The sequence below is a fragment of the Acanthaster planci genome, linkage group LG05 (assembly GCF_054643075.1).
Source record: "Acanthaster planci isolate LZ-2023a linkage group LG05, COTS_SCS, whole genome shotgun sequence".
In the NCBI taxonomy this organism is placed as follows: domain Eukaryota; kingdom Metazoa; phylum Echinodermata; class Asteroidea; order Valvatida; family Acanthasteridae; genus Acanthaster; species Acanthaster planci.
In genome coordinates this window covers 2,509,325-2,537,182 of record NC_141781.1, presented here as the reverse complement: position 1 = coordinate 2,537,182, position 27,858 = coordinate 2,509,325, and the positions used below count along the sequence as shown (strand labels likewise).

General features: G+C 41.2%; 3 protein-coding genes across 6 annotated transcripts; 1 reads left to right on the top strand and 2 right to left on the bottom strand.

Moving 5' to 3' along the window:
• The first annotated feature begins 20 nt into the window (after positions 1–20).
• Positions 21–15,495, top strand: fan1 (FANCD2 and FANCI associated nuclease 1). Of its 2 annotated transcripts, none has more exons than XM_087136699.1 (15): positions 21–67; positions 2,331–4,156; positions 5,197–5,337; positions 6,056–6,248; positions 6,975–7,109; positions 7,948–8,046; positions 8,574–8,708; positions 9,141–9,369; positions 9,626–9,790; positions 10,197–10,356; positions 10,632–10,735; positions 11,873–12,067; positions 12,315–12,443; positions 13,407–13,512; positions 13,857–15,495. In XM_087136699.1, the coding sequence occupies exons 2-15, from the start codon at positions 2,359–2,361 to the stop codon at positions 13,934–13,936; spliced, it is 3,669 nt and encodes a 1,222-aa protein (XP_086992825.1). In that variant the 5' UTR covers positions 21–67; positions 2,331–2,358; the 3' UTR covers positions 13,937–15,495. The 2 variants fall into 2 exon arrangements, with proteins under 2 accessions (XP_086992825.1, XP_022106779.2); XM_022251087.2 differs by lacking the exon at positions 21–67 and adding an exon at positions 320–672.
• A 128-nt stretch (positions 15,496–15,623) lies between these two features.
• Positions 15,624–24,075, bottom strand: LOC147799006 (arrestin domain-containing protein 3-like). Of its 2 annotated transcripts, XM_087136700.1 has the most exons (5): positions 23,946–24,075; positions 23,203–23,385; positions 22,724–22,909; positions 19,907–20,060; positions 15,624–19,654 (listed from the first exon to the last, which is right to left on the bottom strand). In XM_087136700.1, the coding sequence occupies exons 2-5, from the start codon at positions 23,359–23,361 to the stop codon at positions 19,488–19,490; spliced, it is 666 nt and encodes a 221-aa protein (XP_086992826.1). In that variant the 5' UTR covers positions 23,362–23,385; positions 23,946–24,075; the 3' UTR covers positions 15,624–19,487. The 2 variants fall into 2 exon arrangements, with proteins under 2 accessions (XP_086992826.1, XP_086992827.1); XM_087136701.1 differs by lacking the exon at positions 23,946–24,075 and having other exon boundaries at positions 23,214–23,379.
• LOC110987933 (arrestin domain-containing protein 3-like) lies at positions 24,074–27,218 on the bottom strand. 2 transcript variants are annotated; one of them, XM_022251096.2, is made up of 4 exons: positions 27,138–27,217; positions 26,869–27,009; positions 25,515–25,637; positions 24,074–24,353 (listed from the first exon to the last, which is right to left on the bottom strand). In XM_022251096.2, exons 1-4 carry the CDS (start codon positions 27,205–27,207, stop codon positions 24,082–24,084), a joined length of 606 nt encoding a protein of 201 aa, XP_022106788.2. In that variant the 5' UTR covers positions 27,208–27,217; the 3' UTR covers positions 24,074–24,081. The 2 variants fall into 2 exon arrangements, with proteins under 2 accessions (XP_022106788.2, XP_086992828.1); XM_087136702.1 differs by lacking the exon at positions 25,515–25,637 and having other exon boundaries at positions 27,138–27,218.
• Positions 27,219–27,858: the final 640 nt, after the last annotated feature.

Sequence of the window (27,858 nt, the reverse complement as noted above, 5' to 3'; positions counted from 1 at the left end):
CCTCAAACAGTTGAAAGAAGTATACAGAGGCTCACAAACGACCATGTATTGTATTGATGCTTAAATGGTGTGGTAATATTTAAAAAAAAATAACAATTAAGCTAACCTTGAGATGTCTTTAAAAAATATTTTATTTTGTTTATTCAATATTTTGATTTAAATGTTTACTGTTTGTTTTATGAGGTATTTATACATCAAAAGGGAATTGTAGACAAATGGCAAGCCAGGCGCCCATTAGCTGAGGAATTCACCTAGTACCTAGTCTCTTCTCATAGTTATTGGGGTGTCTAAGCTGATCGGCTGTCGATGTCATACTATAACAGATTCCAAAGTTCGCAGAGTTTGCGGGCAAGTTGAAACATGAAAGTTGTTCACCGTACATTTGTACATGTACATGTAGGCCTACGTTATACGTATCAATATTATGTTGTTACTTGGCTTGGAAGTTGAAACTTCGTATTTCACCTGTCCTGTCGATTATGATGACATTCAATTTACTATCAGATTGTGAGCAACGTTTGCAGGATTTAGTCACTTTTGCGTTTATACATTAGTTACGTCATGAACGTTTGACTTAACCTGGTTAGGTCTACTTTGCGGGCGCCGGGTAGGCCTACATGTACATTATATGTACATGTTCACCCATGTTGACAGACTGACAAGGTCATGAAGGTAACGGTGGGCCAATGTTTTCTGTCATGCCTGTTTATTCATAATACATATACCACATGCATACTGGCATAACTGGACTACTTTTTTAGGTTTGTAGCTTTACTATAGGAAGTGCATGAAGTGTATATTTTGCCACCGATGTGAAGTTAGTTCCTCGTTTGACGTTCGACATTCAACGTTGAACAAGTAACTGTTCCATATTCGAACGTTGAATAAGTAACCGTTTGACATTCAGGGTGCACTCGCCTAAATGGCTATGGAGTGCAACAGGGACAAAAAACAAGCTGTTTCCAATATATGTTGATTTGAAGCTTTGCATGGTGAAGTCATGAGATGTATAGTACAATAGGCTTGCCGTTGCAGCATGGACTAAGTCTCTGAGAAGATGTGTGGTTATTAAAAGAACCAGTACATGTAAGTGCTGACTCGACTTTTCGGTCAGAATACTCTCGCTGTCCTTTGGAGAGGGTGCTAGACTCAAGACCTTAATTTCAACCAGGGAAAAAACTATTTCGACTCTGAATAGGGGTCTCACAACCTTTTGCCATGTTGGAGCATTTCTTTGTCTTTAAACCAGAGTAAAAAACGAATGAATTAAACCAAACTTTTTTACAATGAATATAAAACACCTAAACCCCATGCCCCGCCCAGAGATGATGTCATTGGTCTTTTGAATCGGGGAGGGACTCCTTCCATCTCGGCGCATGTGGTTCTTTGGTGTGGAACAATCCCCGGACGCAAGACTTGCCGTTTTGTAGATAGAACTAGAGGTTAATACTAAAAACGTCCTTTTTTTCATGAAACTATTTCACAGAATCGAAAATACACCAATCCCACGACTGAGTATACATTTTTTACTGTGCTTATCTGCACATTAGTGACCCCGTTGCGTCCATTTCAACCAGGGTAAACTTAAGGCAGACATTCGCATAGTGAAAACAGCTGTGATGAAAGTCTTGTCTCCAGTGCACGTGTGGTCAGTAATACAAGCCACGAATACTGTTTCAAACCCCAACCCATCCGGAATGCCTTTATAAACCAACCCTCCATATGAACCACAGCCTCCACATCTAAAACACGGGATTGGTTTTATTTCGATGGCCGAAAAGTCTAGTGTGAGGCATTCATTTTTCCACTGTAGTTTCCAAGCGGAGAAGTCTACCGCCGAGACAAGTAAAAACATGAGAAAAAACCTGTTGAAAAAATTTTTCATAGTAGGAGGACTTTTATACCCTGGGCGTTAGTCACAATGCAATGTAGGTGTCCTCCAATCTGGGCTAGGGATACCTGTAGACTACATTGTAGGGCCTGCCAGGTCAGAGTAAAATTGTTCTTTGTTGCTCGCTGTTCACATGTATGTCATGTACGCCTTGGCAATCATTGAGCAATGTTTATTTCAAATTACTCGTACATGTACCTGTAGGCCTAACTGTTATTGACCTATGAATGAGCATTACATTATTTGGATATGACTGTCTGAGAAATGCAGTAGGCTAACTGACTATGCCCGAGACATGGCAATTTTGTGAACAAATAGAAAATAAGCTTTTTGACTTTGCACAAATGTACTTGTATAGTGAACATGGTGAACAAAAATGTGGATCTGTCACAATGAATCTACTTAATGAATTACAATTTATGAATTTTATATCCTTCAGATTTCATCAAAGGACTCTGTCTGATGTCATGATGGCTTCACGCTTGAAGAGAAAGGGTTTCAAAACTCCGACTAAAAAATCGCCCCGCATTGAAGCTTCGAATCTATCCATTTTGGAAGAAGTCAGAAGTCAGCGTGGTTCCTCTAAAGTCCAGACGCCACCATCCTCAAGTCGTTCAACGTGCTTCAAGAAGTCTCCACGCACTTCCAGCCCCAGTAAGGTCAGCCCAGTAGGGAGTTCCAAGTACTCCCCGCATTTCAGCCGAAAGAAAAGAACGAAGCTTTTCCAAGAACTGTCCTTGGGAGCTGATGCTAAGAGAAAAGATGCGGTGACTGCTGAGGAGTCTAGGAGTAAAAATACCATCGAGAAGTTCTTCTCTCAAGCACAGCCTCAGAAATTTGTGCCTTGCCCTGTCTGCCAGGACCAGGTTCCTTTGATTGCCATCAATAAACATCTGGATAATGGATGCTTACATGCAGATCCAAGTGCCAACGATGATGATGATTTCATCCCAAAGCCATCAAACAGCACTGGAAGCGTAAAAGTGAACAAGGAACGGAAAGCTGCTGAAGTGACTGTTTCCAGTCCTCTGAGGAAGATTGCAGAGGTGAAGTCAGATGTGAAGGATAGGCGAGTAAGACTGAGGTTAAAGAAGAAAATGGAATCACATCCGCTCTACAGATCCAGCTCAGATGTTGCCGAACCTGCCAAAACTCTTACAAGTGAGAGTGTGCCTTCTGCAAACTTCACCAGAACTGACTCCTCCCCCCCACAGGAGAAACTTGTCACCAGTGAATACTTCAGTTCAGATGAAAACTCAGGTCATAGTTCTTCAGAGGTCATAAAACCTCCTCGTTTGAAAAAAAGGCTTTCATCACCTCATTCTTCAAGGAGCCTTGGTCAAAGAGCTACACCTTCGAAAGAAGCTGAGGACATCCCCGAAGGAGATTACAGTTGCCTGGAGAGAAAGCTGAGTAACGCTAGTGAGTGTTCGACAGTCATTCTCTCTTCACAGAGCCAGGGGATTCCGGAAGCCCAGGAGGATGTCTTCGTCATGTATGCCAACTCCTCAGTCAGCTATTCTAGTCAAGAAATGCCCAGCGATATTCAATATGACACATCTCCTGAATATGCCAAGTTGTCCGTCTCCAAATCCGGCTATCTAAAGTATGACAACTTGACCCCAGGTTTGACCTACACCAGCATAGCCTCTGATGAGGGAGACCCAATCTCCGACAGGGAGGACACCACTCCAGATTCCTTGACACCCACCGCTTTCTCCTCCAGCACAGACAGCTCCTCAGGAATCGGGTCCCAATCATCTTTCAGCAGAAAACCTTGCCCGGCAGGCCTGACAGATGATCCTCTAGGCACAAGCAGCCAATTTGTCAACAGTGAGACAGTCCAAGAGGGACACTTCATGCCTGTTGGTCTCAATGAGGAATCTGATCTATCCTCCACCCCGTCACACCAAGACCTTCAGGATTTTTCTGAACCTCTTACCAGCAGCTCTAGGCAATCCACAAGCTCGCTACCTTTGAGCGAGACAAGTGCGTCGACATCCAGCAGTTCTTCGGAGAGGAGTAATTCTTCCCAAGGGTTGTCATTGACTATCGTCACGCCAAAGAAAACCTCTGGATCCAGTTCACCGTTGAAAAGAGCAGCAGAGGCAAGCAGCCCCGCCAACAGCCCTTGGAAGTACAGGGATCCTTACTTCTTGGTCAACTTCAAGCTGATCCTCAACACTGTTCTGGCCAGCGAGGATGATCGTAGTCTCTTCAGTGACCAGGACATTGACGTCATCGATACATTTCGGAATCTGTCAGGTACCAAAATCTGAATATGGCCAAGAACTTGATCATTCAACAAACCATGCATAGTTTGGTTAATGTGCATGAAGTCAATCAAAGCCAACTACATGTACATGTACATATACGTTCACTTAAAGGCAACAGGAGAATGTACATGTACCATAGAGATTTTCAGGGTCCCAGCCAGGAAATTTTAAGTAACCCCTGATAAGTTTTTTGTGCTCCATTGTAAATTTATGCCCCTTTTTATGTTGAGGACTTGCATGTTTTAGGACTACAGGCAAAGTTTGTAAATTCATTGTACAGTTTGAGAACACTGGTGACTGGCGGCTGGAACACAGAATGTCATTAACTGTCAAAGAGTTGGGTAAATTTTGAACCGTCTCACAGCTGGGGGAGGGTGGACGGGCTGAATTCTGCCCCTCCTCGCCCCAAGAAAATTGCATTCAGCTGTCATTTGATCATTTTCATACTTAGTATGCATGTACGTAAAGACACTGATTAGAAGATATGTGAAGTTCCAGTTCAATATAACAGAGTGCTTTGGTGTAATGGTCATTTAAAGTTCATGACCTCAAATATGTAAAGCTGCATGCATTGAGTACGCGATGGAAAACGTACATGTCCATGTATGGAGTTTTGGCTGACCTGTCTGGAACAGTAAGCCTTGCGTGAGGAAGATATGTCTGATTTTGACAAACTTGGTGTCCAAATGACTGCAAGATGTTACATGCACCTGATACGTTAACTCCTGAAGGCTTGGCACATGAAAACAGTAATCTGCGATGATACTAGCGAAAATGTTGAGGGGTGTGGATTCTGCACCCCCTTTTCCGGCTCTTTTGTGGTTAAACTTGTTCAGTAACTTACTTTGTAAGTTTGTCAATAGTAAATATGCCTGTGCATGTTTAAATGTACATGTGCTTTTCGCTCAGACACCGCTTTTGCTGACTTGAGTGCATCAAAAATTTTGAAATTCTGCCAGAACGGCTCTGTCTTTGGCTAATTCATACCAGAAATACATGTAATCTTGTTAAGTTCTGCTTTTTCACCAGCACCATCACAGCAGCTGTATGTTCGACTGTTCCAACGAAAGCATGCCTGGTTGCAGGTTGGCAAGCTGGATTACAAGCGTATAGCTGTGGACCTGACACCTGTGGTGGCTGAGCTTCAGGAGGCAGGATTAGTGCAAACAGGTAGTGATATCACATGACCGGATTTCATCAATATCTCTGTGGTAGTTTTTGTTGTGCAGTTCTGCTAGTTAGGCTGTTAAGTGGTGGTTTTGGCGACACCCTCTTAAGACCATAACAAGATCCCATAAGACCACCACGAGACCCCACAGGACCATCATGACCCCACAAGACCGTAACAAGGCCCCCACGAGACCATCACAAGACCGTCGCAAGATCCCACAAGACCGTCACAAGACCATGACAAGACCGTAACAAGACCCACCGAGACTGTGAAAAGATGCAACAAGACTATCACAAGACCATCACAAGACCGTGAGAAGACCCCATAAGACCAACACAGGATCCCACAAGACCAATACAAGACCCCTGTCTGAGTATGAGTCACAAGCTATTCAAATGAATTGCAACAGAAACATTCTTTCATTGTTGATCACATTATAATGTACTGGTTTAATACTGATCTTGTGAATCGTCATGTGTCTGGTCTTGTGCCTGGTCTTGTGTCCTGTCTTTTGACGTGTCTTGTGTCATGTCTTGTGTTGGCCTCAACTGCCACACTGCTCTGAAGTAATGATAAACCTGTGAGACTTTACTACAGACGGTAATCACATGGATGTGCACCTGGTTTCAGGCAATAACATATAAAACCTTTTTGCAGTTCTGAGCCAGTGTTTCAGATTCAGCTCAAGCTTGATGTGATTTCATTATTTCCTCGTAGAGCAAGATCTGACTGACTTTGATGTGGTGTTGAACCTGTGCTCTGCACCTGACCTGAAAACCTTCGCCAAGACTCTGCGTCTGGCACCCTCTGTTGGCCAGACCAAGGCAGATCTGGTGGGCGCCTTACTGAAACATGGTCGACAGCAGCGCTCGCTGTTCGCCGGTAGCATGGAGCAAGTCCTCATCAAAAAGTAAAGCATATATATATTTGGTCATCCTCTTGCCAATATACTTAATAACGTTTAGATATTCTAAATTGGTTAAGAGCACCTGTTATTCACTTTGAAAGATATATCTGTCCCAAGCCAATAAGGCCGAATAGGCTTGTGCACAAATACACGGATAGGCCTTTCCCCCACTGAAGGGACCATTACTTTTGTTAGGAAAGTCAGAACTGAGTTGTGGGGACAAAACGCTTTTGGTCTCCATACATGTACCTGTAACGTCTATATTTCAGCCTGCGTTGTCCCATTAGCCCGGAAATAAATATGTGTACATGTACGTGCATTTAACTTTTGTTTTCAGGCATGAAGCAGCTGCGAGTATTTTGTTACCTACATGTATGGATGGAATTATCGTTAATGTGGTCAAACTTGGTAGCCAGTTGGCTGAACTGTGTTTAAAAATGCAACATAAACCATACATGTAATTGATCACAGATTGCAACACACATTTTTGAAAAAGCCCTTAGCCAATGCCAGCAACTCATTTATAATCCTGGGTTGAGAAACCATAGGGAAGTTGTGGTAAAGTGGATTGCCCAAGGACACAATGTTTATGGATCTGACTACTTGACTTTTTGAGCACACATGTAGATCAGAAACCAGACCAGGCCACACTCCCCTAAAAGTTGCTTAGGAAAAAAAAAAAATGATCTCATTTGAAGTATCTTAACTACTACCCTGCTTCACTTCTAGAGCTAAGAAGATGATTGGTGCCTGTCTCCGTCTTAGCAACGAGCCCCGAACCATCTTTTCCCGTCTTCTCCTCCTCTTCTCGCTTACTACAGACATGGATGAGGAAGACAAAGCCAGCGGGGGAATGTCTCAGTTGTAAGTCTCACTTTAATCCGCTCCGAGCGCATTAAACAAAAGAGGGCATGTTTCTTTTTAGTACTGACTGCATAGGCATACAGGCGCGCGTTTATAATGGGATCAATGGCACGTTTGACGCGGAGCACGCTGAGTACGCGTAACGAATTTATTCTTTAATGTATGGTCTCTGCGTACACTCAGAAGGCGTGCAAGAACCCGCTTGGAAAACTTACTACCACCTGCCTTTCTTTTGCCACTTAGAGGTCCATCCCATGATAAGGAATAAAGGCACCATTAGAAAACACACCTTGTGCAGATACGTAAGCGCTGTGAAATTACCGTGATTGAATTGTTTTGGAGTCAAAGTGTTATGTCTAACCTGGGAAAACTTTCAGACATAAATTTCTTTCGCACATCTGGAATGAGTGAAAAATCAAATTAGCCAGTCAACCTTAATGAGCTGACTTATTCAGTAAAAAAAATTTCCCAAATAATGCTGTGGAAGTTTTTCTTAATCACAAAAAATCAATAATGCCAAAATGGTAGAAAGACAATACTCTTTTTCAAATAATGGATGTCTCTATCTACTCACTATGACAGTGCACGCAGTGTGTACAATAGTGGATATGTGTTTGTCAAATGTTGTAGTTTTTGTTTTCCAAAACTGGGATTTGTCATCTCAAATGATTGATTTTACACATGTAGCACTTTAAACTTCATGTTTTTTCAGCCCTTACCCTGCAAGACCCTTCAAAATCCACCATGGGATTCTGAAAGATCTGAAAGCTTTCCTTCTTTTATAAGTGTTGTCATGTTAACTAGCTGTAATGCAAACTTTTACTTCCAACTTTTGCAGGCAAACATTGCTATTATCCAACATGGGACGTGTGATCTACCCAACCTACAAAGTAATGAGAACAGTGAAGATTTTTTCCACAAAAGATGACCTACTCAGGTCAGTAGTATCTAAATGAGCGGGTTTGCTTAATTACTCGTTTGGTCAGTCATAGTCGTATACTCACATTTCTTGAAATAAATTATTTATGTCGAAGCTTACATGTAAATCACCACTGTTTAAAAATAATTCTTAGCCCTAACTCTGTGGACATTTTGCCTGAATTCTTTACAATCCTCCAACTTGCTCTGCATAAAAATTGGATACGGCCTCAGTCTTCCAAAATCTTCAATTATTTCTTGATTGTGGTCCTTAAACATGGCCATGATCCTTCCAAATCTTCCACCTATAGGCAAGGATGATTGTGGTGGATTTGGTAAAGTCAGGGTTAGTTAAATTGATTGATCAGTTACCTGAATTGAACTTGACTTATAACCTGCATTAAATTGAATTTTCTTTTAGATATTGTTCATGCAAGACACTGCAAACAACTGAGAAACATTTCCAATAGATGTTGAAAATTTGGACTAACAACTTGATCCCTGATTCATCAATGTACTTGTATTATCAACTATCCATACATGTAGGTATGAGACTGCCCTCCATTATGAGACTGACATAGCCTTAGCCATGAGTACCAATGACTTCGACTTGGCTTACCAACTGCAGCAGAAGGCAATGAGCATCTTTGAAGAAATTCAAAAGGATCCAAAGATCCTGAGGTGAGTTTGATTCTGTCTAGTCAAGGGGACTCAGATTTATATTGTCACAGGTTTTCAATCCAGCTCAGCTGTTGAATTACATTTTGAAAGACTTGTATCAGTTTTCCTCATGGTGTGATGTAATTAATCTGTACTTTGTCAAGATTGCTGTTTTGATTTGTCAAATTTATTTCTGACGATGAGGCAGGAATTCCTAAAGAAATCCGTCCACTGTAAAGAATCTCAGTCTTATTACAGGAAACCTGTCCAGCTAATGACAACTGTGTACATACGTTGTCTTATACTGTACATTTGTTACCCCGTAGATTCAAAAACCATGAATTTGAGTGTATCGTTGTATTGCACCAGACTTTGAAGTGTCTGGCGCATTTCAAAAGACTGGACTTGATGTAGGTTGTATCGTTTGATTGCCTGCCTACTTTGACATCCCAGCCACGACCTGTCGCTGCCCAATTTCATTCGCCGCTTCACCGCGTCCTGGACCTATACTCGTACTGCCTACACCGGCGTGGAGATCCTACAAAAGCTCCGCCGCTACACTGAAGCTGTGGACGCGCTGCGACTTCTCCTGGCCCAGAGTAACTACTGCTGTGACAGCAGGGGGCGCTGGTGGGACCGACTCGCACTGAACCTGGACCAGCACCTTAAGAAACCAGAACAGGTGCAAAAAAAGTCGTCCCTTGAAATTAAATTCAAGCAATAAAAGTTCTGAAGTTCAATTGATGGGTTTTTGCTTTCTTGTTCAATTTATAAAGACTTATGAGCTGTTTCACATTCAAATGTATGTATTTTATATCTCTTAGATTTTGTATGAGTTGGTTTATTTTGTTTGAATGCTCAGTGTATAGCTACTGTTGCTGCGTTTTTAGCTAGGTTGTAATGCGCTCATAAATTACTATTCTTATCATCATGATTAGGCTCTTGATGCAGTCCAAGAAGGTCTTGCAGATGGCTACGTCAGAACGGGTCATCGCTTGGCACTCCAGCTCCGAGCCCAGAAAATTCTCAAGTCGGCCAGCGGCAAGCGGTTCCGGAAAAGACGAGACGACTTCACCTTTGACCCTGTCAGAGAAATGCCAAGGGTGAGGGATCACTTGAGGGTTGACTAAAACTTTCCAAGCTACTGCCCTGAGATACAGTCCTGGGGCGTTAACTCTAGGGACTCTGGTTCAGTTCAGGGACTTTGTCTCCTGTTGGTTTTTCTTGTAGTTAGTGAGAATTGTGAATTAATATGATAAACCCTTTTGAATAACCCCGCTCCTCTTCACACTTTCCCAAATGGTGCAGAATTTCAAGAATTTTTTTCATGAATTCTCTGACATTAAGGAGTCAAGAAACAGTGACATGTATTTGAGATTTTCATATTCACATCGGTGAAATAGGTCCGGTCAATTTAAGTTGGCTTGGGAGTCAAATCAGCGTATTCCCCGGGGAAATGTTTATGAAAGCAAATAGGTCACACTGAGTTCCTTCAATTGGCATATTCAGGTCACCATTGAAGGTCGAGTCTTGCCATACCAAGCCCCTGGAATCAAGAACACCTTTGTGAGAGAGTGGACGGGCGACAGGAAACGAGAGGGCGACATGGCAATATGTCGGGTGGAGGAAGTAGCTCTGGAGCATTATAAGGGGCTGGGTTACCCGGAAGGTATGCTAGAAACGATCAACTAAGAGTTCGTGTGCATAATTTGTGAGGTTAGGTCATTTGGTTGATACAGAAATAGTTCACTGAAAGCAAGATAACAGACCAATGGAATTTCTTCGTAAAAATCCATATGTTTGTGTAGCATATTTCTAGTAACATTGATGAAGACTTGGCTTGCTTTTTAGTCGAAAAACTTTGTTTCAGATAATTTGAATTTGCTTTAGGATGTAAAGATCGTTCTCTGATGTGATGTGTAAGTTTTCCTTTTCATTTTGTAGGTGTCCACGGGGAGGGAAGCACTTTTACCACGCTAGTATCCCTTCTCTTCTGGGATCTGATCTTCCTGGAGGGAATTCCTGATACCTTTTGCTATCCCTATCAGGTAAGAATGCAAGGGATTTTTACGGTAGTGTCCTGCTGGGAAACCTATAATGTGATCACCTGTAAAACTCGGCCATTTTTCTAATCCAGGCCTCAACATTAAATTCTTTTTAACTACTTGCCCATCGGGCAAGTAGCACTGAGAATTTACTTGCCTGAGGTAAGATTTTACTCGCTGAAACGCTGGTTTAGTTGCTCATTGCTTCCCGGGACAGTAAGTTCCTTCCTTCAACCAGTCACCGCTGATGAAATTGCTGTGCCACAATACGACATGAATATACATCACCCCCCAACTATTGCATGTATGCAGAGACGGCGCAGGACTCTGATGCATCATTCATTAAAAGTTTGGGCAATGGCTATTTCTTAACCACTCGACGATTTTACCTGGTGTCATATACATGTATGCAAAAAGTACACACACAAGTACCAGGCAAAATTCACTCAAGATGAAGTCACAGCCACGTGTAAAAACAGTCTTCGGCCATCAAAGCTCCACTGTGCCACGCATGCAATAATCAATGAGGTTTGGTACCCAGACACAAGGGTATTTAACAGTTTATCTGTGTACGCATTTTCCCTTGTGTGGAAAGGTGCCCTGCTAAATGTACATTGTGTATGTACATGTACGTAACTGCGCAAAGAAATTCTACACCACGTAGCTTTATACTTTTTACCACTTTTTATAAGCTTTTGAGAAGAGGAAAAAAAATTCAAAGGTAAATTTGCGGACTGCTATTCTTGGCCACGAAAAAAACAATTCAGAAAAAAGTACCTGTCCATCGGGCAATTTGTCCTTGATTTTAACTTGCCTGAAAGAAGAAATGACTTGTCCAGGGCAATCGGACAACCTTTGATATCGAGGCCTGTTTTAATCCCCAATGATATTCATGGAATCATCGGTGCTAAATAGATTTCAAATCATAGCTGTTATTGTCACATTGCAGAGTACTTTTTCTAACTACCAAAATGTTAATGAAGCTAAAAGCTTAATTATCAAGCTTGAGAAAGGCTACAAGTAAGAAATGAAATGAAAAGGAGTAAGACTACTGTACACTGCATATACTGAAGTGATCTGACTTTCGATTACAGCAGAATTTTTTCTCAAAGAAATTTCAAATGCTGCCTTTCCTGACAGTCTGGTCCACTTGACATACGGTCGGACTGTTTCTTCCTGAATCGGAAAGAAGCTCTAGAACAGCGACTATGTGAGCTCAGGCAAGCAGACACCGAGGAGCTGCAGGACAGGCTGGAAACCAACTGGATGGAGTACCATGGGGAGCAGTGTACCGGAGTGAGCTGGGATCTCTTCCGTGATGTCCACCATGCCAAGGTATGTGAAGTCTAGGTGCAAGACAGAATGAGCCGTGAAAGTAGGATTCAAAGTCTTTGAAGTCTTGTACTTCAAAACAAGAACCCTCCTTTGGTTGCGGTAATCTCTGCCTTGATTTTACACACATGGTGAATCAGTTACATCTTCTCAGGAAGAATGCCAAATCTTGACTTGCATATTCTTTTGAAATGCTAAATTGTCTTTTTGCAGTGACCTGTCTTGATTGTCATTTCCACGTTTCTGACAGGGTCTCTTAGCCTGTCTTGGAGGTGAATTCTTATCAGCTGTCGCAGAGAGGATCCTGAGGGACCATCGGCATTGCAGAGGTGGTATGCCAGACCTGACAGTCTGGTGTCCGGTGTCGGGCAAATTCAAGGTGAGCCTCGCAGGGATGTGATGAATTACGGAGTATGGTTGACAGCTTTGAGAAGCATTACTTGGAAGGCCCAATTGGGTACACAGCCAGTCCTTACTGGGAACATGTTCTGGTTGGTAACACTCTTAAAGGGGCAGAGGTTCTCAATTGGGCAGAGACATCACTTGGATGTACAAAGACAGATAAGAGCATTGATAATACAAGGTCATATGTACAACAAGGACAACTTTTGGTCTCAAGTCCTCATTTTTCTTTTCTGTAAACTGATAACACAAGGTAACTTTTATAATTAGGTAATTTGTAAAGTTCCAGGGACCTTGTTATAACGGTGTTCCACTGGACATGTATTAATTTGACATTTCGGAATGATTTGTTAATCAGCATAGTTCTTGAATTTGATTTACTCAAGGGTGAAGGTGGATGAGAATAAAGCGCTTGTCCTCCAAAGATGGAAATATTGTCAAAGAGATAATTGAGGTGTTTTTAGCTGCAAATTTGTCGTACTTATTCCAAATCAGTTTGATGCACTGCTGCACTTATACGAGCGCAAGAGATATCTCAAATGCAATTAACTTGCTTTTGAAAACTAGATGCATGCGTGATGACAACAGTACTATACGTGCATGCATAAAAGCAGGACGTCGATACAAATACAAGGTTGAGTTAAATGTTGAGAACTCATTTCTGCTCAGGTGAATTTTGTTGGAAAAGTTTTGTGACCATTGCATTTAGGCTGAGTGTGAACTAACCTTCAGAAAAGTGAAGCATATTTATTAAAAGTTTACAGGGTTTTTTAAGGACTATGGACAGAAGAGAAGAATCCATTGGGGAAAAGTTAAACCTGGAAGGTTCTACCCAGAAGTGACCCTAAGTTTACACAAACTTGAACAAAATGCTACTTCGTACCTCTCCTGTTTGTTTTTTTCATTTGGAACAAGTTTTAATTTTTGTCTTGCTTGCTAGCTGGTTGAAGTGAAGGGGCCAGGAGATCGTTTGTCCCACAAGCAGATTCTGTGGATTGATTTCTTTCTGTCTCTGGGTGTTGATGCTGAGGTCTGCCACGTCACAGGTCTGTTGATTAGAATTTTGTCTCTCTTTTCTTCTGAAACACCTTCATAGGTGTTTGGCCCACTTGTATACATCATCCTAATTTTTTCTGTAACTGTTCGAGGGCAAATCTCTCTTGGCAAAACCGAGGACGTTTATTTAGGATTTGTGATCATCATATTAGAAATTCAGAAACACCTAAACAGAATCCAACTTGTTGCCAAATCGGGCCACCTGTTTGTTGAACTGTCACTGTTTCTGATATATTTTAAAATTCGACTTCCCACTAACTCATCTTGTGGACGTAGAGAAGGATTCAGCTCAGTAGCAGAGGAATTTTAATACTTCTCTGTCCTTTTGTTGCAGCGATTGGGTCCAAACGACTGAAGCTCACGAGAGCGCTCAGCAGGGAGAGCGATGTGACAAGTTCTTCCAGTCAGAATTAAATTGGTTCACACAGGCTCGGGATACTGGGTCCATTCTGCAAATCGTAGCTTCAGAATCATCTTGGTCTCTGAAATCATTGCCAAGCATTGACTGTGAATGGTAGACAAATCATGAATATATTTTGAGTGCCGTAGAATGGAACATTTCGTCTGTCTCCAACTGAAATTGTTCTGACCAATGCACTCATAAACAGTCATTTTTTATACAGTACCTGCATAAATCCAAGGTTAGCATTTTCTACAAGTTCCAGTATCTCCTCTTCTGTTGGGAAAACAAATAGTCCTCATATATGAATTTTGCAAAACAGACTCAAGTCATCAGAAGTGCCAACCACTGGTAGTACTGTGCAATGTTAGACTGGTTCCTATCCATAATTTATTTTCCTCTCTTACTAGAAATGAAATACATGCAATGGCGGAAACCAGTCAAAGTGAAATGAAGTTCTATTCAATGGGTACGGTTGAATGGAACAAATAATTCAGAAACGTGATAAATGATGCACCAATCAGATGATGGGAACTAGGCAGTTATTGTATGATATTGAATTAAAAGATAATGAAAACTTTGACCTTCCATTAGACAGTTTAAAGTAGCTGCATGAAAAGGTGGAGCTACACTGATGACAGATGGGGGGGGAGTCACGGCTTAGGGCTCTCATTCAGTAACCTGTAGCCTGTAGCCAGAGCTGAAGAACGATGTGGCATTAGCTAGATAATCAAAGTACTTGTATTGCATACCAACCAGTACTGAACCTTTACCTGAATATATGAAAAAAACATTGGTTGGTAACCAATGAATTGTCTTTTTCAGTGTTTACTGCTCAAAGAGCAAATTTTGCTAAGCAAATCAATATTGCTTACCAGATTAAGATTACTATTCAGAGAATATCACATTCTTAAATGTCTGATAGCCTCAGGTAAATTTTTGTTAAGTAAATTTCAACATTTTCAGCTCAGGAATGTTTTGCAATTAGAGATATGAAAAAGTTAAGGCTTAAACTGTAGCCCTTGATAAAGGGCAAATATGTACTGTAATCTGTAAAATAGCCTTTATGTCGATTGGCAAATGACAACTCTCACGTTTTTTAATAATGTTCCACTAGGAAAAAAGTAAAGTGTGATTTAGTAAGTAGTAACACTATCGATCACCATCGATTTGAACATTGGATCGTTGTGATGCTATATACCAGTGCAGTACTGAGATACTTGCCTCGATGTGTTCAGGACATCAACTTAGGGCTGGATGGAATATCTTAAATGTTCTTCCTTGGTTGACCTTTTGTGTTCCACTGTGACCGGTTGATAATGTCTCAGTTGTTCTTTGAAACTCCAGCTCCAAATATTGAACACCACACTGCTTAGGCCTTGGAATACTGCCAAGATTTTCTTTCTCTTTAAAGTTTCGTGCGGCAATGTGAGTCATCTTTAGCTTTCATTCATTCTTTCTGCAGAGGTATTCTTTATTCAGAATTCTGCAACGAACTCGACACAAATGCATTGTATTTAGACAGTTGTGTAGGTCACAGAATAAAAATCATTTCGGAAATCCGGTAGGTGCATATGCGTGTTCGACTTATCTTCATGGAATACCTATCAAGAGTGATCTCAAATAGTTTTTATCAAGAGTGCCTAACTTGCAGTGTGCATGTAAGAGAAGTGAAGAGTATGACGAGGCATTTGGGTGTGCAACCAGCAATACAAACCGGACAAAATGTACACATTAACCCCACGTCCTTGACAAGGCAACTCAAGTTGTTCGAGAATGCATGAGCTTTCAATTTAATTGCATTGAGAAAAAGATTATTAACCCCGTAGCTTCACTGTCTCTCAGACAAGCACAAGAGAATGCCTGTAAAATGTACTCCAGATCACTAGTCTTGAAGATGGCACTTGTTGGGTTAGCAGTTGTTACTCCCTCACGCATGCTCGGTCCCCATAGACTGTGCGTGCATTTAATTTGTGTGTTTGCGCATGCGCAATAGTAACATAATGGTGGTCGGCCTGAAAAACTGATTCTAGCAGACCAGACAAGGCATATCGGTGAGGGATTTGTTCTGCCATTTCCCTTGAAGACCTTGTGCGTGAATAAATTGCCAAGAATCCATCAAATGGAGATATATAGTAGCTTCTGATAAGGAAAATCTCCGGAAATCAAAGAAGTTGAAAATGTCGATTTTTCGACAAAGGATAAGTATGAAAAATGATCGTTTTTAGCTAACTTTGTGTCTAATTTTCACAATTTTGCAAGGTTTACCTTCAAATAAGTCTGATGCCACATGAAAGACTAGTAACTCTTATGATCAAAAAAGCTTATTACTTTTGTCGAATTCCCCTCAGGTCATCGGTGATACTGTCTGGAAGACCAGTGAGTCGTTTATATCCATCAGTTCACATCTTTAAGATCGAGAGCCATTTGTCTAAAATACGGTTCGTTTTTCATGCGGATTCAAATTTCCGCACTCGAATCCGACATAACCGACAGCGGCCATACAAAAATGAAATGTACGGATTTTGGGCATAACGTACACGTACTATATGTAATATGCACACACCACTGGATACGAGTGCGTTTCGGTACTTTTTTGCATTGCGTGAATACGTACAACAACGCCAAATTGCCCGACTAAAAGGCCCAAACAAAAACTTTCCGTTCGCATCCATACAGTTTCCTAATTGTGGCATGATACTTTCTCAAAGCGTTCATGATACTCCTCAATATTCACAAGTGGAGAAATGTCGGGGAAACCCGGCAAAACTGAAAACATGCTCGCTAAATTAAATGATAGCTTCACTTTCAACTTCTGACTCTGTTACTTCGGAGGTACGTAAGAAAGACGGGCAAAATTTGGCAGAAAATGGATTTTTTGCTTGTGCAAGTTAGTAAAAGGGATTCTGAGTGTTTAAATACTAATCGGTATAAAAAACAACGGGCAAACAAACTTTTTCTGAGCTTGACGTTGATCAATTACTTTTGGGGCCCACCTGTCCAAGTCAAGAGCCATTTTACTGGCTTCTGGCTGTAGTAGGATTCAGTACGCATGCGCACAAACTAATTTAGGGGCATGGACATACGTGCATTGCCAGTAAAAGTATAAAATTTGAAATCCACAGTTATAGCCTGTCAGAATGGTTGCACCCATCATCATTCCATACGGGTTATTTCAGGAAACTGGCGTACGTGAACATGTGAACATGAGGGATTTTCCGAGGACTAAGTGATCAGGCCTTCGATACACAGGATGCTCCCAAACAACATTCCGCTTGGGCGCACACTCGGCCTCGAAATCTCACTGGCATCGTAAACCTGCTCACTCGAATGAAACTTGGAATATGTTTCTTCAGGCTCTTCACCAAACCACTTCTAACACCTGTTTCAATGCTATTATCAAACGAATGGTAATGTCTTCTTATGTTGATTACAGTTCTATAATTCATCATAGAGTGTTGATTATCACTCTATTGTCCATTTTATAAGGTGCCCTAACGTACACCATTGCCATATTCTGCATGTTTACTCGCTCAGAAGGGATAACACATTATGTAGGAAGATCCTATTTACTGCCATGAACTCAAAAGCCTTAGCATCGCCATTGTCAAATGTCACGTTGTGTCAGCTTTTTTGCACTCACAATTTCTTTTACAGGTGCTTAAAAACATTTGATTTGGTTAGTCTTTACAGTTTTGGTCTGTGACCCGTAAGTTCGTCTTTATTGTTCACTCCATATCCTAGACCAAAACCTGAGACCAAGCTGGCATACGTTATGAGATTGAATCCATCATTTTTTATATTAAAATTGCACATTTAAATAAATGGAGCTTTTGGGTTTAATAAGAATTTTTGTAATTTGCTTAGGCCTACTGATATGCATTCAATACTGACGAATTATATTATAGGAACCTCAAAACACTGGATGGTTGAGAAAGATTTCTTTCACTGGGCTCTGAATAAGTGCTTTACAGTCATATTTTCTTATCGATCAATGTCATTTTCCAGAACGAAATATTTATGTAATGGAATAATATGGCTTACACTTAATGGGTCGTAAGAGGTAGTAATAAGGGAAAAGGGAAAGAAACACAGTTAAATCACCCACTACATAGAGCCTAAGAGAGTCTTTTTTCTCTAATCTTAAGGCATTTTACACTCAACATGGATGATTGTTCTGTTCAAGTACCGGAATGTATAGAATTCTGTTTTATAAAGCACGCTATAAATATGGAAACTAAGTTTGTTATTACACACATGTAATTTATCTGCCTTGTGTATGTACAAGACGTAAATTTCCCTGTCATTATCATGAAAGAAATTAAAACATAAATCTGAATGAATAAACACAGTTCGACATAAAATGTAAAGTCATTCATGACACATTGGACTTGCTCATTATGACCTGTTAGTAACGCAAGACAAGAACTACTTAATCGAGCCCATTTAAGTTTTAGATCAGGCCTATCAACTTACGTCATGCGCTATGAAGCTAGTCAACGTATATACGAAGTCTTAAAGACTTCGTTGAGCTCCCGACTTCTACTTCAGTCTTGTCTGCCGAAGGCTACGTCTGAATCGCTTGGCTGTGGTTTGAAATCACACATCGCGCAACTTGACTTGTAATTAGACATGAGGACTTGTAACTTGCTTGTGTTTGGACCAAACTGACTTGTGATTTGACTTGTAAAATTGGAACCAAATGACTTGAGATCTTGCTTAAACTTGCCAAAATTGACTCGCTACCACCTCTGCTCGTGAGATTATTTTGTTGACAATATGAATCGTGTTACTGCTATAATTCGAAGTAAATGTCTCCCATTTTACTTTGGTGAGACACGCATAGGCAACACGTCCGCAAACTTCTAACAGAAAGATTAATTCAGAAAATAATACGGGAAAGTACAGAGCATGAAATTTGGTCCAATGATGTCATTTTTTCACATTTTTCCCTCCAATCTCATAATAATAATAATACACCAAAGTTGAAAATGTATAATGCGCTGTTTCCATAAAAATGATCAATGGCGCAGTATAAGTCGACATAAAAAAATTAATTAATTTAATTTAAGAAATGAAAGATAAGGATAAATAAATACAAATAAATAAATGAGTGTCACCGCGCCAGTACCCAAACCGCAGTATGGGGATACGTCTGCTCCGCTAACAGGGAGAACCTAACCAACCAACCGCCCTTGCCAAAACGAAATTTGTAAATCCCATTTTGGTGTAAACCACGGAACTCGATTTCTTTATAATTTGGTGAGTGAACTGCAACGGTGACGGTAGACAGAAAGACACCTAGTATTCTTGGAATGTCATGATAGACTTAATTTGACAAACATTATAAAACTAAGCAGCAACAGTTTGAAACAATCACCAATTTATATTAAAAAAAAAAACGAGTTCCGTGGTTTACATCGGAAAAGAGATTTACAAATTTATTTAAAGATCTGAGCTTGCTTTGGTAAGAGCCCTTGGTTTTAAATTGCATAACTTTCCGTGAAAAGAATTTCCGAGATGGTACATCGAAGTTGCCACCTTCTCTCCCTTCTGTTCCCATCCCTAATACCGATGAGCAGGCGGGACATCGACCGTCAGATTGAAGTAAGGATAGCGAGGAACAAACTGGTCTTGACTGAAGCAATCGTCAGAGTTCCCTTGTCGAGTGAGTCGGTCAATCACCCCGACCGCTTCCTCGTAACTCGGTGGGGGTGGTTCGTAGGGAGGGGCTTTCAACAAAAACGAAAACGCCAAAATAATAAACGGCTTGGAATGGTAATTTTTTAACAAATATATGTTAATCAAATACTAACTAATTTACATACTGCCATAGTTTTCAAAATATTTTTCTGATGGAACACAAAAAAATATACACGTCATCCTAATGCAGTGAAACAGATGTCTTCAAGGGAGTGTTTCCGATCAAAGTAAAATATCGAAAAGAACTGCGAACGCACTACAGAAATTTATCATAACCTCACCTGGAGGACTGTTGGTGGGTCCGGACAATTCTATTCCGGTGTCATCAGTGGGCGGGGCAGAAGCTACAGCGGCAGGCGGCCGTGTGACCGTCCGGTGAGGTACGGTGCCGATAACAACATTAAATTTGGCAAAGAACCCAGAGCTTCCAACGATCTGAAAGTAACACGTACAGGAAAAAAAATGGCAAGTTAACAGGATACCGTTCCTGTTGGTCCCACGTGGCTATTGTTTCGTCAGTTGTTCGCGCAAACATTAAGGCTCGCCTTAATTGGTTCATTTTTGACACTTTAACCTTTTTGACCCTTAGACTCGACCTGTGTTGTGCGAGATATTGACAGACTTAAGTTATCAAAGTAACCAGCACGGGACTTTGACAACTTCAGTAGTACATGTACACAACGTGTACTCAGTTATAAAGGGCTATGTGGGAGCAACAGAGCTATCCCTCACGCCAAAAAGGAGGTTTTTGACACAATGACAAAGAGGAGATTTGGGTGCCCAGTTCATTTCCCTTCTTCCCAATTAATTGAAAAAGCCCCCCAAATCACGCCTGACCCCCCCCATGGTAAAAAACATAAATAAAATATTGTTTCCTCCAAAAAATATCAACAATTCGGTTTTAGATCTACCCTTGTATGGGCCATACCCTCATGCCATCACCGTCAAACGCTCGGGATAAGGAAGGTATACCAAGCACTCCTATATGCCTCGGAGGTGCAAAGAATCTAAACACCTGCACGTGAGCTCATAAATATTTTGTGATCCCACTTGTCTATGAAGACAAGGCTGCAGACATATTTCTGTACATCAAACACGTAGGACTAGTGCTGTCGACTAGGGGAATTTCCTCCACAAAAACCTCCAACTTGTGGCTCCACATGATTTTTCATACAGGCGGACGGCTACATTCGGACCTGTGCCCGAACTGCATTATTACCGATAGTTTGGGGAAATGGAGGTTAATGGATTTCACGTGGCTGGCACTATGCGGAATTGTGAAGAAAAATGTCCTCGGGCCCGTAAACTTGAAGTTTCAGCAAAACAAGGATTGCTGCATTTTTCTGGGGCGTACCAAGAGGCACGATTTGCGGAATTTTTTAATTCATTAAAGACCCAGGACGTTCACTCGAATCAAGGAATTGCCACCTTTTGAATCGTTTCTTCAGCTTAACGTCCATCCCTCCACAATTGTCCATTGTACAAGAGAATAAAAAGTTTTTACTAATGCTTTGAGCTGTGTCATGCATTCCAGCATATGTCCATCGTAGGCTAGATATGACATCTGCACGTAAGTGAAAGCTTTACTCCTGGCCCAAGCCTTAATTAGCGGGGAACAGGTTAACGTAGCAGGTCAGCGTAGCGGTTCTTTCCTTGCTTTGCACCAATTAGGCCCAGGTTCGAGTCCCGGTTTAGCCTAGGCCTTACATGCATTTGGTTTCCAGTCCATACTCGCTCTCGCAGGTTTTCTCCGGGTACTCCAGTTTCCTCCTGCCTCTAAAACTGGACCTTCTTCCTAACTCCGTGAAGTGATGCTGATTAATAGAGGTTATACATAAACGTATAGGTATCGAGGTTATGCACGGCAGCCATCTGAGTGCTTTTGTTATGGGGATATGTGCAAAGAAAGCACTCGTGTGTATCCCTGTAGAACAAAAACACTGACCGGGAAGATGGCTGCCATGCATAACCTCTATTGGCGCAAATTGCCGTAGTTGCTGCAAGCGCCATTAAAGCAAAACAACAAGAAGAAGCCTTGATTATGAAACTCTTCGATTTGGTTCAAGCCACACATGACATGCATGCAAGTCAGACATGCAGTCAGCACCATCAGTGGATCGTGGAGCACACACTGCCTTCGTTATCTCATCCAAATGAATTTATTCTGTCTGTCATTTTGTTGCGCAAATGTTAGACTCAAGTTATCAAATACCTATCGATATGATTGTACGGAGTTGAGGTCTTTTAACACGACCGACAAGCTAGTTTTTCACCGGCGAATTTGGGAACCACAGTTCACTGTCTCTTTCAGTAAAATTCTGCTAGGACCTTGGAATTACATGCTTTCTGATCGAAACCCTCGGGCACCAAAGGAGATTATTTCCTTTGGAAAATTGTATCCATCTGGAATATCTTGGAAGTATTAATAGGTAAGTCCCTAAATTTTCACTGTTTCTGTAAACCTATGCATAAATTGTCATTCGTTATAGGTATTGAAAATAGTTTACTTTGATAACAGAGGAAGAGTTTAATTGAAAATTTCAGAGAGAACATCAACCCGTAGAACGTCTAAAACGGTGTACTTCACTCTTCAGAGATTTTCTCATTTTGCTTGACATTGTAATAATTCCATGCTACAACTGAGATTACTGTGTCCATCATTCAGAGGCTGGACTTATTAAAGACTTTGGCTTCCTTTTCCGCTACCAGTGTCCGGTTCGTAAGTGACTTCGTCACAAAGGCGGACGCGCCACGATTCGCAGGCTTCCATTGGACGATCGCAGAAGTGGCGCGTTAACTTCCGGTTCCATGGTTCCACATACAGCGATCTATGCATGTAATGTGCAGTGGGCGTGGTTTAAACTGAAGTGACGTCACACTTACGAACCGGATTAATCCCGTGTCATCACTCACCATTGTCTTATGGCAGATAGTACTTAAACTCTCACCTCAGTCGTTTGCATGAAGTTGTTGCTACGAAAACGTAATACCATATGTGACAAAAGAGCTCTAATCAAAATGTTTGTATTATCACCATGGAGGTAGCAAGCCTCCTTGTTATCATGAAGACTAAATGTTACCATATTCACCGAGCTCACCTTGACAACGTATTCAATATTGATGATACTGCAGCCGGGAAGGCCTGAAGATGGCACCGGGGGTACTAACAGCGGACCCATGTTGAAGTCTGTTACCTGACCCTTTGGGCAGGCCACCCTCGACTGCAGTTCCCTCAAAGCACAGGTCTTTGTTTTCCTATTGCCTCTTGATCGGAATGTAATATTCTAGAATGAAAATCGATAAAATGATATATACAACGTTGGATCACAAAGGTTTATGGGCCCAAATGGTAAACTTTCACAACGTCCGAACCAGAAAGCTATCTAATAGTGAAGTAAAAATATACTAAAACAAAATGATGACATCACCCTTTGCTTTCCTGGTTTAACTTCAGGGGCCTTTAATTTGATATCAAAAGTGAAGGTAATCAGCTTATTGAAAAATAGCTGCAAAAACCGATTCCCTTCTGTAGTTATACCAAGTCAAGAGTGAGACAAGCACTTCAAAATTCATTTACCTGAAACAAACCTGCTTTAAACATCCTTGTCTCGTCGCCATTCTGGTTGTCCACGTGACCAATGACGTAGATGCCTTCGCCGGGAACGAAACCCTTCTTTGGCAGACCAGCTGTGATGATCGACTCGGGGGAGCATCCACAACCACAACATCCAATCATCTCTTTGCGATGTTGTACCTCCGACTGTTCATACCAAAAAATAATTATATTCCTTCATAATAAAGACAGCACGTCCATTCATACAGGTAATAGAGCACGTGTATTTAACAGATGCACTCGACCTGACTCGACTCGACTCGAGTCACTGCGAGCTATACAACTACACTCGAGTCCCTTATCAGAAGACCCGACTTGAATGACTAAAATTTAACTTCTTCACGAAAACAATAATTGCAGTGATGCGCCGGTCTATAATGTTCATGTCATGTATTACTGTCTTCAATTGTAAGATGTGGTGTGACTGTCACAACATGCAGAAACCCAGATGTAAATTTTAAAATGCCAAGAATGACTTTCTTCAGTAAAAGATTTGGGGTAGTACCTTCACCATGAAAAACTTCAAAGCTGATTTGCTCTCTTTGTTTCGTGTTCAAGTATTTGTGACTCGAATAGAGTGGAGCTAAATACTTGTCTTTTTACCTAATGGTTTGAATCGACTGGAGACACTAGTAACAATGACTAGACTCGAGTTGAGTCAGAAAAAAGTGCCTCGTAACAACTTTAAGAAAGGGCGAATCACTTACACAATAAATACAACGATATGTTCAGCTCGCCGTGGCGCAACTGGACCACACCTGCGCACGGGTATGTACGGATATCAAACTTTTGTCATATACTTTCCGGCTCACTGGACATTGGTCTAAAAGTTGAGGTTTTATTTCACAGATTGTTCATCAGTTCACTAAACTGGGTTGTCGGGTGTTGGTTGAGGTCCAGCGTCGGTCCAGTCATGCTGAAAAGCTTCTCGCATTTGTAGTCCTTGTTGGAGAATGTCCGGATTAATGACACGGTTGCCTTAGCGCGGTAGCGGATGTAGCCGTACTTTCCCTCGAAGGGAGACGGCAAAGGCGTCATCGGAAGTCGAAACTGGAAAGGAAAGCTGCTCCTGCCTGAAGGAATGTGTAAACCGTTCTCTTCACGCTGGTATCTCCCTGATTCAAATAAAACGAATTACGAACAGATTACCTAAACACAATAGAGGTCACAAAAGAGCTAAAAAGAATAGAAAAACTAGTTTATGTTTACATGTTTATACCTTGGAAATTGGTTGGGGTAACCACTCACTGAAAATGCTAGAATCCTTCAAAGTCATAGCAAATTGAAGGGATAGTTCCCTTCTACGTATTTTAAGAAAAACAAGATTATTGATTTATTCATGTATTCAAAACATGTAGGCCATGCAGATACAGCCATTAAAAAGGGCAATTTCGATACTGGTATAAAGAAATGACTCGGTGGTGTAGACCGTTTGTGACATCGAAATAATAGGTTATGTAAAATATACCACTAAAGGACCGTGTTAGCTGCAGCTGTGAACAGTCCTTTTTCCGATTTGCTTCACCTGTTTGGCATCAGCTTTAAATCCAGTATTGTCTTGTCCAGTTGCAACCCTCAAGACAACCTATCATAAAGGGTTGCCCTCATGCACCAATGACTTGGACCAACGAACCAGTTCGGTATTCCAACATGGCATGCCCAAAACGAAGTTCGTCTGAGGTCATTCGGGCGCGCGTGGAAGGCCTCACGGTCATATCTGCGCAGCCCTAAGCCGACTCACGTGCGTGATTTGTGATTTTTTTTGAAATATCAAAAGGGTTAATTAATTACAGCTCGTTTCGTTTTGTAACCCGTCCCAGCCACTTTAGCGTCAATACCGTGTATTGTAAGCGACTTAGGTGGTGCCTTAGCATCGTAGGCAATTACGATAGACAAGCCCAATCGTTCGCGTTCAGTAGAAACGTTCACGCGATGAGCGTGTAGTAGGCGTTTGTATTAACACCGAAGGAAATACATATAATTATGACCATTATAGCCCTCTACTTTAACCTTTCGATTTTCTTCCATAAAATACTGGCGACCAAAACTTCTTTCATTCGGCATTCATTCAAAAGCAGCAAATTGTTTTAGGGGGTCTAATTATGTGGAAATTCTACTCTTAAATGAGCTCCTTAATGTCATCATTATTTTCATAGGGATGCGATTTAGTCCCAGTGGATGCGTCCAAGGCGGTGCGCTAGCTTCGTTAACCCAAAAGCTGCACAAGATTTAAGGAATAGGTTGCTTTGATAAAAATCAAATCATGGTAAACGTACCCTTTCCAAATACCACTTCATTATCGTCGAAATAAATCTCCTTCAAAGTGTGAGTATGAGTCTCATTGTTACTTCTTGTTGTGAATTTCGTCTTAGCCTTGCCTTGAAACCGGATCCAAATACCTATGGAGGTGAGATCAAGGTGAAAATCCGTATGGAACATTACTGCTCAACTCTATTACCCAGCAAATTTTCAATGGTGTCAAAATGCTCACTACTACCTGGGCAGCCATGCTCATACTGAGTGTGCCAATGGTAGAACTAAACAACCAAAAAATATCCCTTCCTCAAGCTTGAAGGCCTTCCTCAAAGCCTGACTTCCGTCCGGATAAATACGGAACCGAGATGGGATAGACAACCGACAGTTAAACGTGATTGTTCTACCCGACGAAAAAGAGACGTCAGGGATCGCTAGGGCAGGGAACACGGCCCCATAACTCTAGTTGTGTGAAATGGGTGTTAAATTTGAAGATTATTTCGTTTTGATATCTCTATGATTTGCAAAATTAGTCAACTATTTGATGAAGAAAGAGACAAGAGATCGAATGAAAAATGGGAGTATATGTCATTACCTTAGCAACAGCTTTTGGCAGTGTTTTTTGGTCATTACCTTAGCAACAGCTTTTGGCAGTGTTTTTTGGTCATTACCTTAGCAACAGCTTTTGGCAGTGTTTTTTGGTCATTACCTTAGCAACAGCTTTTGGCAGTGTTTTTTGGTCATTACCTTAGCAACAGCTTTTGGCAGTGTTTTTTGGTCATTACCTTAGCAACAGCTTTTGGTAGTGTTTTTTGGTCATTACCTTAGCAACAGCTTTTGGCAGTGTTTTTTGGTCATTACCTTAGCAACAGCTTTTGGTAGTGTTTTTTGGTCATTACCTTAGCAACAGCTTTTGGCAGTGTTTTTTGGTCATTACCTTAGCAACAGCTTTTGGCAGTGTTTTTTGGTCATTACCTTAGCAACAGCTTTTGGTAGTGTTTTTTTTGGTCATTACCTTAGCAACAGCTTTTGGTAGTGTTTTTTGGTCATTACCTTAGCAACAGCTTTTGGCAGTGTTTTTTGGCCATTACCTTAGCAACAGCTTTTGGCAGTGTTTTTTGGCCACTCAGCTTTTCTTGTCTGCTTTCTTTTCTTTTTTTTCTTTTTTTTATAAACTGGTCTACTGTACGTGGTAGTGATGTCGTCCTCAACTCACACGTACACAATGAACAGACACATTGCAGCTCATGCATGTCAGGTCATGCAGTGAATTATGGCTGTAATGGTGTGTACACTACAATACTCATCTTCAATGTGTGTGCGTGTACATGAGTAATATGATCAGGTCAAGCCTTTTACACACTGAGGATAAATTACCTTTGACGTCTTTCAAGCCGTAACCTTTGTCGTTGTCCACCATCAGCACAACCTCCCCCTTGATGATATCACCCCGAGAAAACACATTGACGTTCCCGTTGTAAGTTAACACAAACTGTCTCAACTTTCCCATTGTCTCTCCTGCAAAACAGAGGAAGCCGACTGAAATCAACGGGTTGTTTCCAGATAAAAGTTAACCTGCTCCCCAACGGACGCATGTACGCAATCAAATTCATATGGGAGATTAAAATGCACCTATTGACAGTTACCTTGTTTCAAACTTACAACTCCACACATAACATGGAAACTCCCTGAAACTGCCAGTGCACTCAAATACATTGGGTTATCTACGATCTTTTGAAATCCCTGCAGGTGGCCGCATTTTGCCTTTGTGGAAAAAAACTGCGAGGGGGAAAGGAAGCCACTAGTTTTGCCTGTGAGTTCTCTTGTGTTCAATTTCTATTTTTGCACATACGGCTACCACGGCACCGTGGAATATTGTTCTGAAGTTATCCACACAAGTGCCCCTGAATATTTGAAATGTGTCCCCTTGTGGCCACCACACTACGCGAAGACTTTGACCAGCCCTATGACCTCGTAGGTATGCAAATTGCCACTCAACGTTCAGCAAACTCGATACATCCGCGGATTTGTTTGGCCCAGTGTCAAATGAATTAAAGTGTATGTCTTGATACACGTCAGTTATGTGGAGTGTTTTTGAAAACCAATCAATTTGGAAGTTATTGTGTTTCCTATAAAAGAAACGAATACCAGTTTCCACGATGAAATGGGGAAAAAATACAAACAAAAGCAAACATACAGAAGAGATCCTGTGTTATTTTTCATTCGATTGAATGAATGATTTTCTTTTAAGTGAAATTGAATGACTGCATAGAGTCCAGCTGGCTTTTTCCTTCTTAACCTATTGTCTTTTGTCCTTCACAGATGTTTAAAAAAGTGATCTTCGGTCTTAAATTAAATAAACAGTCT